The following is a 15,041-nucleotide window of genomic DNA, read 5'->3' on the forward strand; positions in this document are numbered from 1 at the left end:
AGATGAGACCGCACTACTAAATGATTCTTTTAAGTTGCATTAATAAAATATTTTTAAAAGGCTTCTCAATAGCAGCAAATTGAGTAAATCTGAGAGCGCCAGATAAAAGGTGTAGTTTTCAATTTGCTTCTTTAAATTTTTTTCCTGGCAGACTACTTTGAGGTACAACATTCCGCCTCCGAAGAGCGATGCAACTTTCAAGCTGGCTGTAAGGACCGATCCGGAGAGTTGCACAGAAGCAGCAAAATCAAAGTTTGGGGTCACAGTCACGGCCAGGTGAGAATCTTTTACATCATGATTTTACCACATAGTTACCAGGTTTCCAGTCATCATGAAAATGTCCAGCAGTCGAGGAAGCATCTAAATGGGGAATTAAGTAAAACTTCAAATTGAAATGTACTTGTGCAATTGTGTAAAATGTATATTTTTCATGATTTTTGTAGGTGCAACCACCCTACAAACCCTTATTTCAATAGTTTAAAAAATGTAAGCAAAATATAGTTGTATTTGTCTTTATTCTCAGGCAAATAAGTAAAAATGCTTAATAAATTAAATAGATCTGCATTTTGTCTTGGAAGAAAAACTTTAATATATCATTTTTATGTCTAATAGCTAAACAATGGAACATTTAGAAAACGGTTAAACGTCAAACCCACCCACATTCATGAACTGTTACTGAGAGTACAGGTCATGCTGCACCTGGTTACCAGTGAAGTGTTATTGAGATGGGTGCCAATTCGAGTCACTTAGCAACATTAGTAACCACCATTGACTCTCTGGAGGCATTAGAAAGCTACCTTAATAGAGATAATGGAGAGGACGGGCCTGGTGGCTCTGTAATTCTTCATGTGGAAACTACCTGCAGAATGTTAATCTCAAACGCTTCCTGCCTCACTTGGGGTTTTTTCCATGTTAGGAAAAGATGGCAGGTTGCCCCAAGGTTACCTTCTATTTTCTATCCTAAAATCTCAGAAAGATTCTTAGAGGACTGATTTTACTACTGAAAGAAGTACTCCTGCTTCCTCAGATGTTTGCTTCGGTTAGTAACGTTGAGCTTACTTTTAGTAGAGGCCCTTAAAGGCAGACTCCAGCAAGGTGATATATCTGTGCTTGGTGACCCTTGCATATCCATTTGACAATAGCATCACTATTGGTTCAGAAACAGTTTACAGTTTACAGTAGAAACTGACACATAGATTGAAAAAATGGGAAGGTCAAAATAATTAGGATGGAATTAATCATTACTTAACAGTAACAAAGTCACCAAACAGCTTTGTATTACAAAACTACCTTTCTTTGCCACAGAGAACCTCTTTTCAGTGTAGTAGCAGTTTCCACCATACTCATGGCTGTTGTAGTGTTTGGGTTCCCACTCACTGTTGCCACCAAGGGATCCACGCCTCCATGTGTCCATAGCACAATGATTCTTTGATTGTTAGGAAATTTTAAAATCATAAATCTGGAATAAATAAGCGACAGAGAAGATGAATCTGATGGAATCTAATGTGGAAATGGGCCTACTTCTATTTATTTAGAAACTTTTAAAACTGAGTGGGACAGAACAGAGCAGCCAGGATTTTGTCAAACAACCCAGCAAACCTTACTTACATACATTTCACAGCATAAAACGTTTTAGTGGAAAACAATTGAAAAAAGTTTGTTGGACAATTATCCAACAAAAACTTTTTTATCTGAACCTGACCTCATAGCTATAGTACACCTTCCCTATAATCTCATGCAGAGCGAAAGTGAAGTTCTCTGATCAAATGATTGGGGGTAAGTTATCGTGGATCGGTGGGTCGCAGTGCAAGATGTGATTCACCTCCACAAGCCCTAAGTTGACCATTTTGCCTCAGAGACCAAAGTTACTCGTCAGTGAGGAGACACAGTACAGTTGTGCCCTCCACCATATCCCTAAGCCACAACTAAAGCACTTGTGAAAGTTGAATGGTCTGTCTAAAACTATAGGGGCATGATGCCTACAGATATTTAGGGCAGGAGAAATTTGCCTACATATAGAGGATTTGTATAGCCTTATGATAGCTATGGCTTGATGTGTTCATTTAAATAGCTGTTGTCCAAATGGCAAGGCCAAGACATATCTTTGGAAAAGGTAAATGAGTTCAATTACATGAGTTTAACATTGTCCAAAGGTTTTCCCTCTAACATGATGGAACCTATGTAAGACCGATATGGGCTAATGGCCATGAATTTAGTTTTTTGGTGATCACCAACCCACGGTCATTGCGGAAAGACCGTAATCTGATCTATCAAGATTTATAGGCCTGATGGTGTCTTAGATATAAGTAAAGGGTCATCTGCAAACAATAAAGAAAACAATGTGGGCACAAAAATGCTTCCCTCACAGACACCTTTATGGACATAACTTCTGAGTCAGTTCACCCCCAGCGGACTTGGGCATACGTATCCTGATGAATAAATATAGCCAAAAAGTCTAACCGGATCTTATTGTTCAGTGTCTCCCATAGTTTAGAAGAAATGCGTTACCTATAACTGCAGTTATCCAGTATTGGTGTCTTTCATAGATTCACATGCCTGAATCATTCCCCGTCGTCGGGATGGGAGTCCCCGGTACATAAAGTAATGTCCTATAGACATATATGTACAAAAGTAGACCTAGAGGCCTCACCTTAGTAACATATCCATGTCCTTTTGTAAAAAGGACCAAATTGTAGAGAACAGCCAATCGCTGCCACCTCCCTCTAGAACCTTCCTGTCAGGAGCCTCAGTCCCTCAGATTTTCGTACGCACTAAGCTAAGTAGGCGTGTCACTGAGAGAATTAGGTGAGTCCTTCCAGGGAAGGCGGGAGGGTTGCATGTGAATCTATGAAAGACACCAATACTGGATAACTGCAGTTACAGGTAAGTAACGCATTTCTTATCCAGTATTATGGGTGTCTTTCATAGATTCACATGCCTGAATCAGAGTAGCAAGCAATGCCAAAAGCACATTTCTGATGGAACCGCAAATACCAGTCATTAGATAATACATATCAGGTGACTATGAACCATCAAGCAACATCAGTGATAGCATTAGTAAAGAAATGTGCATAGCAGAGTAGGATGGAGGGACGGAGGAAGGCTCACCTTACTGGAATAGATGGCGTAACACTGCTTGTCCCACTGCTGCATCCTTCATCTGCTCTGTATCCAGGCAGTAGTGCCTAGTGAAGGTATGCGGCGACTTCCACGTTGCCGCCCTGCAAATGTCAATGACGCCTGCAAAGAGTGCCATAGAAGTGGAGATGGCTCTATTGGAGTGGGCTCTCACTTTGGAATGTAACGGCTGTCCAGCTTGGTCATGACAAAGCAATGGCCGCCAAAATGCATCGGGAAATGCTCTGCTTGGTAAGCGGTAGACCCTTTCTAGGTCTGCTGTAAGCTACGAAGAGCTGGTTAGATTTTCTGAATGCTTTCGTTTTGTCAATGTAAAATTTAAAGCATTGTTTGAGATCTAAAGAATGCAGCGATCTCTCAGCAGCTGTGCTTGGGTTTGGAAAGAGAGCACGCAGAACTACAGGTTCATTTAGGTGGAAGTCCAATGGAACTTTTGGGATGAACCTAGGGTTGGTTCTCAGAATTACTGTCGTTTTTGAACTGTAGAAAAGGATCTTGGATTGAAATTGCTTGTAGTTCACTGACCCTCCTTGCAGAAGTGAGCGCCAGGAGGAGTGCTGTCTTCCAGGAAACCTATTTAAGGTCCGCTCTGTGTACTGGTTCAAACGGATGCTTCATGAGCTGGTTAAGAACCACATTGAGATGCCAGGTAGGTGGCAACATCCTCACTGGCGGGAAAGATCTGTATAATCCCTTTAAAAACTGCTTAACCCCTTCCAGGCTCATGACGAGCTGAGCTCGTCATGAGGCAAAGTTGAGCTGCACTCATGACGAGCTGAGCTCGTCATGACCACACCCGTTTCCATTGACCCTCAGCACAGGAGGGGAAACTCTCAAGCAGCGATGGTGTTAATCATCCTGTTTTACCAGAGAGATGCACCAGTGAAGATTCTTTTATAACGAGAAATTGCTGCCAAGTGTACTTTAATAGGAGTGGGCTAGGCCAGACTGTGCCAGATGTAAAAGGTAAGGTAAGATCTGCTCCGGTGTGAAGAGAACGGCCGAATTCCTCGATCTGCACACCAAACAGAAAAGCACTTCCATTTGAGGGAATAAATCTTGGTTGTGCGATCTGCCGTTGCTTTTGCCAATTTTTATTTTAACATAGGGAACATTTCATTACCCTAGCTCCAGTCTTCAGTACTTCAAAGATTTTTTTACCTAAGTAGATTTAAGGCACACATACACCGTGGGGCCGATCTTTAAACAAATAAATTGCACAAAACCATACAGATAAACAAAATATATACATACCAAACAAATATATACATACCAAACAATACTGAAAACAACTCTACATTGCCAATACCCTAAAGTGTTATCTTTAAATATAGTGTTCACCCATTAAGTCTAGGTGATACACTCCGAGGTAGTCAAAAGTGTACACTGAGGCAAACACCTTTTCTTTAGCGCTCTTGTGTCACACAAAAAGTTACAAATCACTCAATGTTAATTTAGAGCAGACTCCTCCAAAGTAAATGTAATACCCCTTTGTATAAATACACATTATAATAACATAACAAATCCTCTCCTGAGTGGCCAGATGTTGGATTGTCGGTGTTGCTCCAAACCCCCTTAGACATTCATCCAATATTTGCATTGTGCAAGGGTGGGGGAGATTTTATTTTTGAGGACCATTTAATCTCGTCTACTCTTGACCCATGATTGAGTCCACACAGGATGGCATTACAAATGTCTCCCTCCTCTTTCTGCTTCCACAGCTACATCGGAACCCGGGAGACTTCGAACATGGCCCTCATCGTGGTGGACATGGTGTCCGGGTTTATTCCCGTGAAGAGCTCTGTGCGAGAGGTGAGATGGGGCAATTACGGCTCAAGGTGAAAGGTCGTGGTGGGATGTTCCTCCCGGAATCTGAGTTGTAAATTTACTATTTCCTCTGGATTTCCATTCCTGAATGGAGCACATTTCTGACTGTCACAACATTCACAAAAATACTCAGGAGTAATTGTGAAAATGACAGTGGTAGATTCTCCAAGGAGCACACAGTAATCATGCAGGCTTTTCACCTAGTGGAAAATTATGATACCGAAATGTTCATGTGCACATTTCTCACATTTTATAGCTTTGTTATTTTTATCATGTGGACACATCTACTCTACACAGCATGAAATATGAGAGATTTCACTTCCTTTCCAGGTTGGTGTTCTTCCTGCACATAAGCAATCATTTAACAAATACGTTTTATGTTTGTGTGCTAATGCAGCACACATTGAAGTCGAAAAACGCCATTTCAGATTGTTTATGTGTAGAAGGGACCACTTCCTGCACATGGTGCAAGCAAGGGTGCCTGCGTCGGCGCATGGCAGCCAATTGTGTGCCAGCACTGGGGAGAGCAGAGGGATCCGTCATATCCCTCTGCTTTGAAAGTGCCGTAATGTGGTGCAGCCAAAAAGCCTGCGGTGCCGCGCTGCTTTCTTGTACATGAGGCCCAAAGTGAGAACTCCAGCTACGATGGCTAAATCTTCATTCCCAGATCTGATCATGGGTATCTTAGATATTGTGAATCCCTCTCACCAATGATTTTCTTAGTATATTTCCAAAACATTCTGATAACTATAGTAATATTCAGAAGTTGTTGGAGAATTTACACATGTATCACGATTATTCATATTTGGCCGCTATACGTGTATGAGCCAAACAATATTTAAAGTATGATGTCACATTAGTTCCTGATAGAGGAAGAGATGGGTATGTTTAAGTTTGTGTTGAAAGCAAAGAGGAGAAAGTTTGAGATTGATATAAGACGCATCTATTTAGTGACAGATACACAAAGTGAGACAGAATGGGACAGAGAAAGATGACAGCAAGACGAGACGGGTGAGAGGGAGACAAAAAGGATGGTCACAAAGGTGACGGATGCATGGAAGCATTGAGTGTGAAAGAGTGGCAGCACCCTGGAATAGTGACATGCACATAAACAGGTGGGTGAAAAAGCTGCATAGTAATAGGAGGGGCTCAAGGACCCTGGGATGCATACACTCCTGTGCTTTTTTGTTCGCAGCTGAAGGACAAGAAGGATGTTAAGAAAGTGGAAATCGCACCAGATCAAGTCACCATCTACCTGGATCAGGTGAGAGCTGCACTTTTCTTCTGTTTATTATATTCAGTTGGACATTGAGGGCCTTATTCACAAAGGTAAAGTTTGAGTTTTTGGTCTACATTTAGACCAAAAGTCTATATTTACTACTCTTCAGTATTGACAAAGGTAAGTTGCGAGTAGTAGTTGTAGTAATTTATTCAATCATATTATGATAATTCACATAAAAAGCTAAACCGCTTAAATTAGTATCTTGACGTCCGCACTCAGGATGGAATCTCAGCCCCTGGGGTGGAGATCTGCCCAAGTGATATTTCCCCTGAATGCAGAGATTCCACTCTGGGTGCAGAGAGGAATTTCCGCACTTGGGTGGAGATTCTGCCCCAGGTGCGTAAACTCTGCCAGAGTGTGGACTCCTGCCTTACCTTTGTGAATACAGAAAATTATAAACTTAGACTTTTGGTTTAAGTTTACCTTTGTTAATCGGGCCCTAAATCTAAAAGTCCTTGAAACTATGGGAACACTTAACAGGAGGGTTTACATGAGAGGACCTACACTGTCAACATTCTTTACATCTTCCAGAATCCATTTCCCATTCTCATTAGCTATTTCAGTGACATTATGGATTGATTGGTAGCCCGATTTAGAGTTTGAAGGCAATGGGAAATCATCTGTTTTCTGGAGACAATGCGAAATGTTGCAGAGACTCTACTAATAGACTTTTATCCACCAGGAAGATGGGAGTAAACTCCACCAGTGGGCGCTCTTCCAGATTTTGCACTTACACTTATCAAACAAACTCTAAGTCAGACCACGAGTCCAGTGTGTATAGATTTAAGATAGTGTCCTCATCAGGAGTGTTTGCCTTCATACTAGAATTCAGGAGGATATGAAGTCCTGGGAGACTCAGTCACCTCAAGATTTAGCACAATGGTCCAACTTCAATTTTACTTCTACATGAGAAACTTGTTGTCTAGGGAAACATTGTGAGGTGCATCCTGTGGTGAATACTGTGAAAGAAGTAGCCTTTGCTTAGAAAGACTAGTCCGGAGTGTAGCCTGTGACCACTGGTTACAGGGAGAAAGCGTTAAAAGTAGTTTTAATCCACCGGTTTATAAAGTGGCTTTTTCCACCTCCTATAATTTGAATCTCCGAAGGTCAAGCTAAAATGCCTATGACTTATGCACCTAACAAATACCCTTCCCTTGTTGAAACAACCAGCTTTGTCTGAATACTTTTATTTTCCCAATTGTTGGTGTGGGTGGATCTCTGTAGCCATTAAATATCTTGCAGGTTTTCTGTGGTAAACATGTTCCTCCCATTTCTATGTGTTTTCTGTGTTAGCTTGACAAGACCCCTCATCACTTTAGCTTCTCACTGGAGCAGGAAAATGAGGTGAAGGACATGAAGCCAGCCACGGTGATGGTCTACGACTACTACGAGAAAGGTGAGACCTCGTGATCAATGAGCGAAAGCCAATGGTAGGAGCTGCTGTCCTGGTCACAGGTCTTGATACCTTGGTCTTAGGGTTCATGAAGGCAGCAGTAAGAACAGAAAGTAAATGATATGTAAACCAATGTTTGTTCTTTGCTACTGACGGGCAATGAGGAGTGAAAGGTCTTGAAAGTACAAACAGGAGGCAGCTGCATGACTGAGGTTGGGAGAAAGGGTCAGGCGTGAGTCAAAGAGTGGTTGAAGTCACTTCTGCTAACTCTAAATCTACATTCTTTTAAATAGTAGGAGACCATTTGAGCTTCACTCCTTTCTGGGAAGACACATCAGTTCCACGCTTGCTTGCAACAGTTATTGTTTTTAAAGATTGAACTCCAAAAGGGAGCTGATTCTTCAGAAACTAAAATCAGTTATTCTGATGGACAAGATATTTCTCCCTTCATGCAAGGCCTTTGAATGAATTCTCTGCACGGGACGGCCATGTTTTAGATACCTGACCTGCCCTCCATGGCTGACCCAAGCAGGCAGATTTAGTGATCCTTAACCCACCCCACTTAAAACATGGCAGCCTGTTACCACGACGTGAGGGCCCTGTGGGAGAAGGCTGTTTCTGATAGTGGAGCTAGCTCAGGTTCTGCTGTCCCAACCACTGGAGTCAAGCTATCCAGGCTGAAGAAGGCTGATAGCCAGAAACTTGGATGCTTCTTTCCGGTCTGGGAAAGATATGGCTTGGTAGTTAGGACTGGACTGTTCCCATGAGGCACAGAGTCAGAGCTGAATTTCATATAGCCAGTGTCTAACCCAGGGTGGTGTGGAGTGCAAAAAACGATGGATTTAGGCCCAGATCCTTGTACTGGGGTGAATGTATGACATTGTTCTACATTCTGTCCATCTGTGTTTTTTGTCAAAACCCAGCACTTTCCCTGTCGCTATATAGTTGGGGAACCGTGGGTTAGGCCTGGAAGAAGCACCCCTGATCTAGGCAGGTGCTTATGCTTTACCAACCTGTAACTGTCTCCCTATGTCTTTATAAATCATCATTGTGAAATTGCGCACTGCGTTAGACAATAGATATCTCCCCAAGAATGCTTTGAAATGACCACTTCCAGCAGACAGGGAGCCCTTCAAGTAAATATTGCCTCCCATAAGGCAGTCGTTCCCATTTACCACGGGGCAGCTGTACTTACTAGGCGCTAGCTTTCCTTAGGGGAAGCAGGCCCATTTTGCTGTGTAATCCCTGCTTTGTTATCCCTCCCCTAGTTTGTAATGAGGGTAAATGGATTTTGTTGTGTTTGCAGGACAGTGTTGACAAATCTACCTCTACCTGAGAAATGAGACCAGCCATTAATTGAGCCTGTTCTGACCATTGTTTCTCCTTCCCTTGCAGGTGACAATGCAGTAACAGAGTACAACGCCCCATGCAGTGCAGGTAGGTGTACTGGTGAAGAGCAGGCTCCTCTCTGCAGCAGCTTGGCGAACACGCGCCCATGCCCCCCTCCCCCCTCAGTGGACCTGCTCTTGACTGTTTTACTCACTCCCTCTCCTGGTTCTTCTTTCCCTTCCCTGCCCCATCTCTGATCTCTCCCTACCGTACCTGCTCCAGTGTCCCCATCAGCAGTTCACTGTGCACAGTGCATGTATACTTGAGCCCCCAGCAGTGTATATTAGAATCACTAGTCTTTTAGCTCTGCACATGTTCACCACGGGGCATATTATCAAGACAGGCGATAAAATTATCGCCGCTTTAGCGGCAGAAAACTGCTGCTAAAACTGCGCTAATGGGCTTGATAATATGCGCTATGGAATTCCAATAGAAGCCCAGGTTAGATGTCCTGCACATCTAACCTGGATTTCTATTGGCATTTTATAAAGCATATTAGCAAGCCCATTATCGCAGTTTTAGCTGCATTTTCCTGCCGCTAAAACGGCGATAATTTTAACGAGGTTCTTGCTAATATGCCCCACGTTTCTTGGCAATGAACATTTACATGAGGTCTTTAAGTGCAGTTTTACAGCAGATCTAATGGCAGTGTATGTTCCACCATTAAATCAATGGGTTTCACCCACAGTCAAAGGACCTGGGTATAAATTGTATAAAGAAAACTGGTCCTTGACTACAGTTTAAATAAACACTTAAATGAGTTTAATTTGTTTCTCATTAATGCAATTAAATTCGCATATATTGATCATATCAAGAAACAGTGGGAGAGATATATTCAGTCATAAATCAAAGCAGATGTTAATGCACAATATTAATGAAGAACCCAAAACAATTGTTGTTGCAATCAAAGTGTACCCACACAATGTATATTCGTTATATCAAAAATTCAAAGTTTTATTTACAGTTATATAAAACAAAACGGTTATCTGAACGGCGCAATAGACTATCAAGTGTATAGTCAGAGGAAGGGAAAGGGGTGCTCAAGTGAAAAGAGAAAATTAAAGAGAAAGAACCAAAGTGAATATACAATTGTATTATTTACACAAAGCAAAGCGTGATAGCTTCCGCTATTTCATATGCCTGTCCCCTATGATTGTTGGTTGGGGGATATGGGAAACGGACACTGGGAGGGATACAGGCAGGTCAATGGGTGGGCGTCTACGTTTCGACCCTGATGCTCATGGGAAATTTGGGACCTCGGCTGCGGGTCTTCTTCAGGACACGGGAAGGGAGGGGGGGGGATAGTTTCAGCAGTAGATTTGCTGGGCCGTTATCCAACGGGTTCGTCTGGATAAAACACCTAGGGTACATGAATGAGACCAATTTTAGTAACTAGGTACAACTAATTTGAATGTGTGAAACCGGGGGTACACTGTTTCACACATTCAAATTAGTTGTACCCAGTTACTAAAATTGGTCTCATTCATGTACCCTAGGTGTTTCCCATGAGCATCAGGGTCGAAACGTCGACGCCCACCCATTGACCTGCCTGTATCCCTCCCAGTTTCCCATATCCTGGCAGTGTAAAGTTGCGTGCGGTATCCTGGCAGTGTAAAGTTACACTAGTTCTCTTGACGGTGTAAGTTGCTCCTGATGCACAGGTAGCATAACATTCACTGCAGGTCTCATGTGTGGCCTCTATGGGGTGCTGTATGTTTGAAACACAGGTGTGCTTCTTGTGCATTTTAACGACGGTTCTTTTGGCAGTAATATGTACATGTCATTTAGCACTGTAAGGTCACAGAAGGTTTTATGACGATGCACGCTTATACTTGGTTTCCTGTAACTGTACCTTTACATCACCTCTTCAGCAGTGCCTAGTAGCGTCTGGGAGCTAAGTTTCTGATCTGTATTTTGTCTCTCCCTTACAGGTGAATCCACGAGCAAAACCGCCGAATAGTGGACTTGGGCCTCTTCTCCCCTGGCCCCACCCGAAGCCCCAGCCTTCCTATTGCAACACCTCACCCTCTTTGTACAGTCCCCTCCCTTTCCCTTGTCTACTCGAGAACATCACTCTCCCTCTGAAGTGGAACTGCAGACGATCCGAGTGGAAATCATGCACTTTGAAATAAACCAGTTTTCTCCAAAATGCTCCTGTTACTAGGTACAGTTTTAAAAAAAATTAATAGGATATTGTACTTCTTTGCTTTTGTTCTAAATTCCAGGTTCTTTTTTCTTATTTCCTGCTACTATTTTGTACTTCTGTTTTACATTGTTCTCATCCTTTTAATAAAGCATTTTAAACTCAAAGAAATAAACTAATTTCGCTCTAAAAGCGGGTGTGTGGTGCCTCATGATTCTATTCGGAAGGGGATGTGTGGGGGAAGGGGATCTTGACTGTGGTAAGGTCTCTTGCTCTTTTGGGCAAGGATGCAGTCTATGCACTTTAGTGAAAACACCGCGTGACTCTCCAAGCACCATCGCAGGTGTTACAGAAACCTAATTATTTCTGTAAATGTACACCCTGGCCTGTCCCCTGTCAGTGTATATTTACATCACACCTAGAAGTTTACCTTTACACCAGCCAGGACTCTTGGCATCACATTTTCTGGCTCTTTAATTTGACACTTTCCAGGTTGTCTATTAAACGAACTACATTCTGGGGTCCGTTGAAGGTTCAGCCTGGGCACAGGGGCATGGGCGTCCGCAGAAATTTTTTTTTTGGGGGGGGGGGGCAAAATGTTAACGTCATCCCATCCTCCAACATGTGTGCCAGGTGGGGCACAAACACTGGGGCGCAGAACTGGGATAGACTCAATTAAATGCCAGGAATCCAGGACATGTGACTGTGACTGACCCTGCCACAGGCCAACCAACACCACCTGTAGGGAAAACGCTAAACTTTCTGACAAGGTGCTTTATCTGTCTGCTAGGTGTGCAGACTTTCGGGTGCTCGATCCAACACCAATCAAGGCTGTCTTCAGCACGATTCGATTTTCATCAGAATACTTTAAAACAGCCTATGGTTAAAGCACCAGATTAAATATACTGTATGCACAGTGTATGTTAGGGATTAGTTGTACAAAGGTGGAAACACAATATACCCTTGTAGGCTTGGGCGGTCAGTGATCAGGGTAAAGAGTAGCTACAAGGGATTTTGTTTTAAATCTTACTCAATTATTTTTTAGATTCCTGGTTCTTACAATAGAAGAAACAAGTTACTTACCTGTAACTTTAGTTCTCCAGTATTGGTAACTTTCATAGATTCCCATTGCTTGTATCATTCCCCGTCGTCGGAATGGGAGCCTCGGTAATAATAAATATATATATATATATATATATATATATATATACACACCATAATAGGTGTAAAAAATTAGGCCTAGGCCTCATTATCTTTTGTAGCCTATTGGTGTCATTATGTAAAAAGACCCAAAGCTACCTTAGCAACCAATCAGATCAGCCTCACCCTGTAGAACCTTCCTGAGAAAGCTCTGAGCCTCAGATTTTCGTAGCCGTTGCTTTGCCACATAATCACCTAGCCCTAAAGTGAGCTTTCCCAGGGGAGGCGGGTGGGCGCATGGGAATCTATGAAAGTTACCAATACTGGAGAACTAAAGTTACAGGTAAGTAACTTGTTTCTTACTCCAGTATTGGAACTTTCATAGATTCCCATTGCTTGTATCAGAGTAGATAGCAGTTAGTATACCTCAAACATTTCGTGCACAGTTACAGAATCATTATAAACTAATGACATCACAGATTATAACAACCATAAAGCAGTAACAAAGCATAAGAAACGAAATGTTTGAAAAAACAGGAGGAGGGAAGAGAGGAAAGCTCACCTCTTATTGGAAGAGATTTCTCAGGACTGCCTGTCCTACAGCCGAATCCTCCTTTGCAGCCGCCTCCAGGCAGTAATGTCTCGTGAAGGAGTGCGTACTGCTCCAGGTGGCTGCTCTGCAAATATCCTTTATGGATACTCCAGCAAACAGCGCTGTTGATGCTGAGATCGACCTTGTGGAATGTGCCTTCACCTGTCCTTGTAAAGGTTTGCCTGCCGCCTGGTGGCAGAACCGGATCGCACTAGTTATCCATCTAGATATCCCTTGTTTTGACAAAGGAAATCCTTTCCTTGGGGCTCCGAAAGCCACAAACAGTTGGGGTGTTTTTCGAAATCCAGCTGTGCGTTGTAGATAGAATTTCAAACATCTCTGAACATCCAGAGAATGAAGTGTCCTCTCAGCCTGGGTTGAAGGTCGAGGAAAAAAAGACTTCAAAACCACTGGTTCATTAAGATGAAAGTCTGTCGGTACCTTCGGAATGAACTTGGGGTTCATCCGTAGGATCAGTGTATCATTCTTGAACTGCAAGAAGGGTTCTTTGATGGTTAAAGCCTGAAGCTCTCCTACTCTCCTTGCAGAGGTGAGTGCCAAAAGAAGCGCCACTTTCCATGATAGGAACTTCAGGTCCGCTTTATGTACTGGCTCAAATGGCGGTCTCATCAGCTGAGCCAGGACCACATTCAAGTGCCATACCGGAGGTGGGGGCCTAACTGGCGGAAAAACTCTAAACAGTCCTTTCAGGAATTGTTTTATTACTCTTGCTGACAATAGAGAGGGGCCCTATCTTGTCCTCCTATACCTGGAAATAGCTGCCAAGTGGACCTTGATAGAAGCATGAGCCAGACCTGCTTGTGCTAATGATAGAATGTATGGTAAGAGTTGATGCGGAGCTGACGAGAAAGGATGCACTTTTTCCCTCTGACACCACAAATGGAACCTCTTCCATTTCGCTCTATATGTCTTATTAGTGCTAGGGGCTCGTGCCTGTGCCAAGATGGTCCTGCATTCCTCTGGGATGATTAAATCCTTAAACTCTCTGTATTCAGGAGCCAAGCCGTCAACTGAAGCGAGCTCGGGTTCGGGTGAAGAACCTGGCCGTCGTACATCGATAGAAGTGTCTGTTTGGGTTGCAGATGAATGGGTTGTGTCCGTGTACCAAAACTGGCGAGGCCAGGCAGGCGCTATTAGTATCATCCTGCACCTGTCCATCTTGAGTTTCTTGAGGACTCGAGGAATCAGGGGAAATGGCGGAAAGGCGTAAACAAACGCGCCTGACCAGGACATCGAAAGGGCATTCCCCAGAGACCCTCGATGGTGTTCCCTGCTTGCGTAACACCGGCATTTCTTGTTTCCTGGTGTTGCAAACAGGTCGATCGCTGGGGTCCCCCAACGGAAGAAGATGTCTTTGATCACTGCGTGCTCCAATTCCCACTCGAGGAGACTGCTCTCAGGCGGCTTAGCGTATCCGCCTTCGTATTGCATACTCCTGGAAGGTGTTCTGCTACGAGTGTGATGTTCTGCGATATCACCCATTCCCACAGTATTTGGGCTTCCTGTGAAAGCAGTGGCGATCTTGTGCCTCCCTGCTTGTTGACGTAATGCATTGTGGTGGTGTTGTCCGTCCGCACCAGGATTGCTGAGTCTGTAATCCTTGGGAGGAAAGCCAACATTGCCAATCGAATAGCTCTTAGCTCCAGAACGTTGATATGTAGGCGACGCTCCTCCGAAGTCCAGTGACCACTGACCTGGAGGTCTTGCATGACCGCTCCCCAACCTTGAAGAGAAGCGTCCGTGGTAATGACGTGAGGAGCCCGTGCAGCCTTGAAACTGAGTCCCACAGTGAGGTGAGATCTTTTCATCCACCATGAAACCGACCGTTTCATCCGCTGGGTAACCGTCACCCTGTCGTCGAACGAACCTTCCACCTGTCTCCACTGAAGGTCCAGTTCCTCCTGTAAGGGGCGCATTCGCAGTCTGCAATGCGGAATCAATTGAATACAGGATGAAATCGACCCTAGAAGAGATTTGTACATCCTGACTGTCATCCAACTTCTCTTTTGCAAACGAGTTGCTGACGATATGAGTTTCATCTGTCTCTCTTCCGATGGGAAGGCTTTGCACACTTGAGTATCGAGTATCGCTCCCAAGAACTTCACCGTACCTGCCG

The 15,041-nt window shown here is 43.5% G+C and overlaps 1 protein-coding gene across 1 annotated transcript in view; it reads left to right on the forward strand.

Moving 5' to 3' along the window:
- The window catches only part of LOC147668784 (alpha-2-macroglobulin-like protein 1), a 200,665-nt gene extending 189,301 nt beyond the window's left edge, over positions 1-11,364 (forward strand). Inside the window, exons 31-36 of the mRNA XM_086948432.1 lie at positions 152-276; positions 4,860-4,950; positions 6,161-6,229; positions 7,541-7,643; positions 9,036-9,077; positions 10,961-11,364. Coding sequence (XP_086804558.1) covers positions 152-276; positions 4,860-4,950; positions 6,161-6,229; positions 7,541-7,643; positions 9,036-9,077; positions 10,961-10,989 — 459 coding nt within the window. The 3' untranslated portion in view covers positions 10,990-11,364. The remainder of the gene's footprint in view (positions 1-151; positions 277-4,859; positions 4,951-6,160; positions 6,230-7,540; positions 7,644-9,035; positions 9,078-10,960) is intronic.
- The last annotated feature ends 3,677 nt before the right edge of the window (positions 11,365-15,041 follow it).

Source organism: Lissotriton vulgaris, unplaced genomic scaffold (assembly GCF_964263255.1).
Source record: "Lissotriton vulgaris unplaced genomic scaffold, aLisVul1.2 SCAFFOLD_2599, whole genome shotgun sequence".
Taxonomy (NCBI): Eukaryota; Metazoa; Chordata; class Amphibia; order Caudata; family Salamandridae; genus Lissotriton; species Lissotriton vulgaris.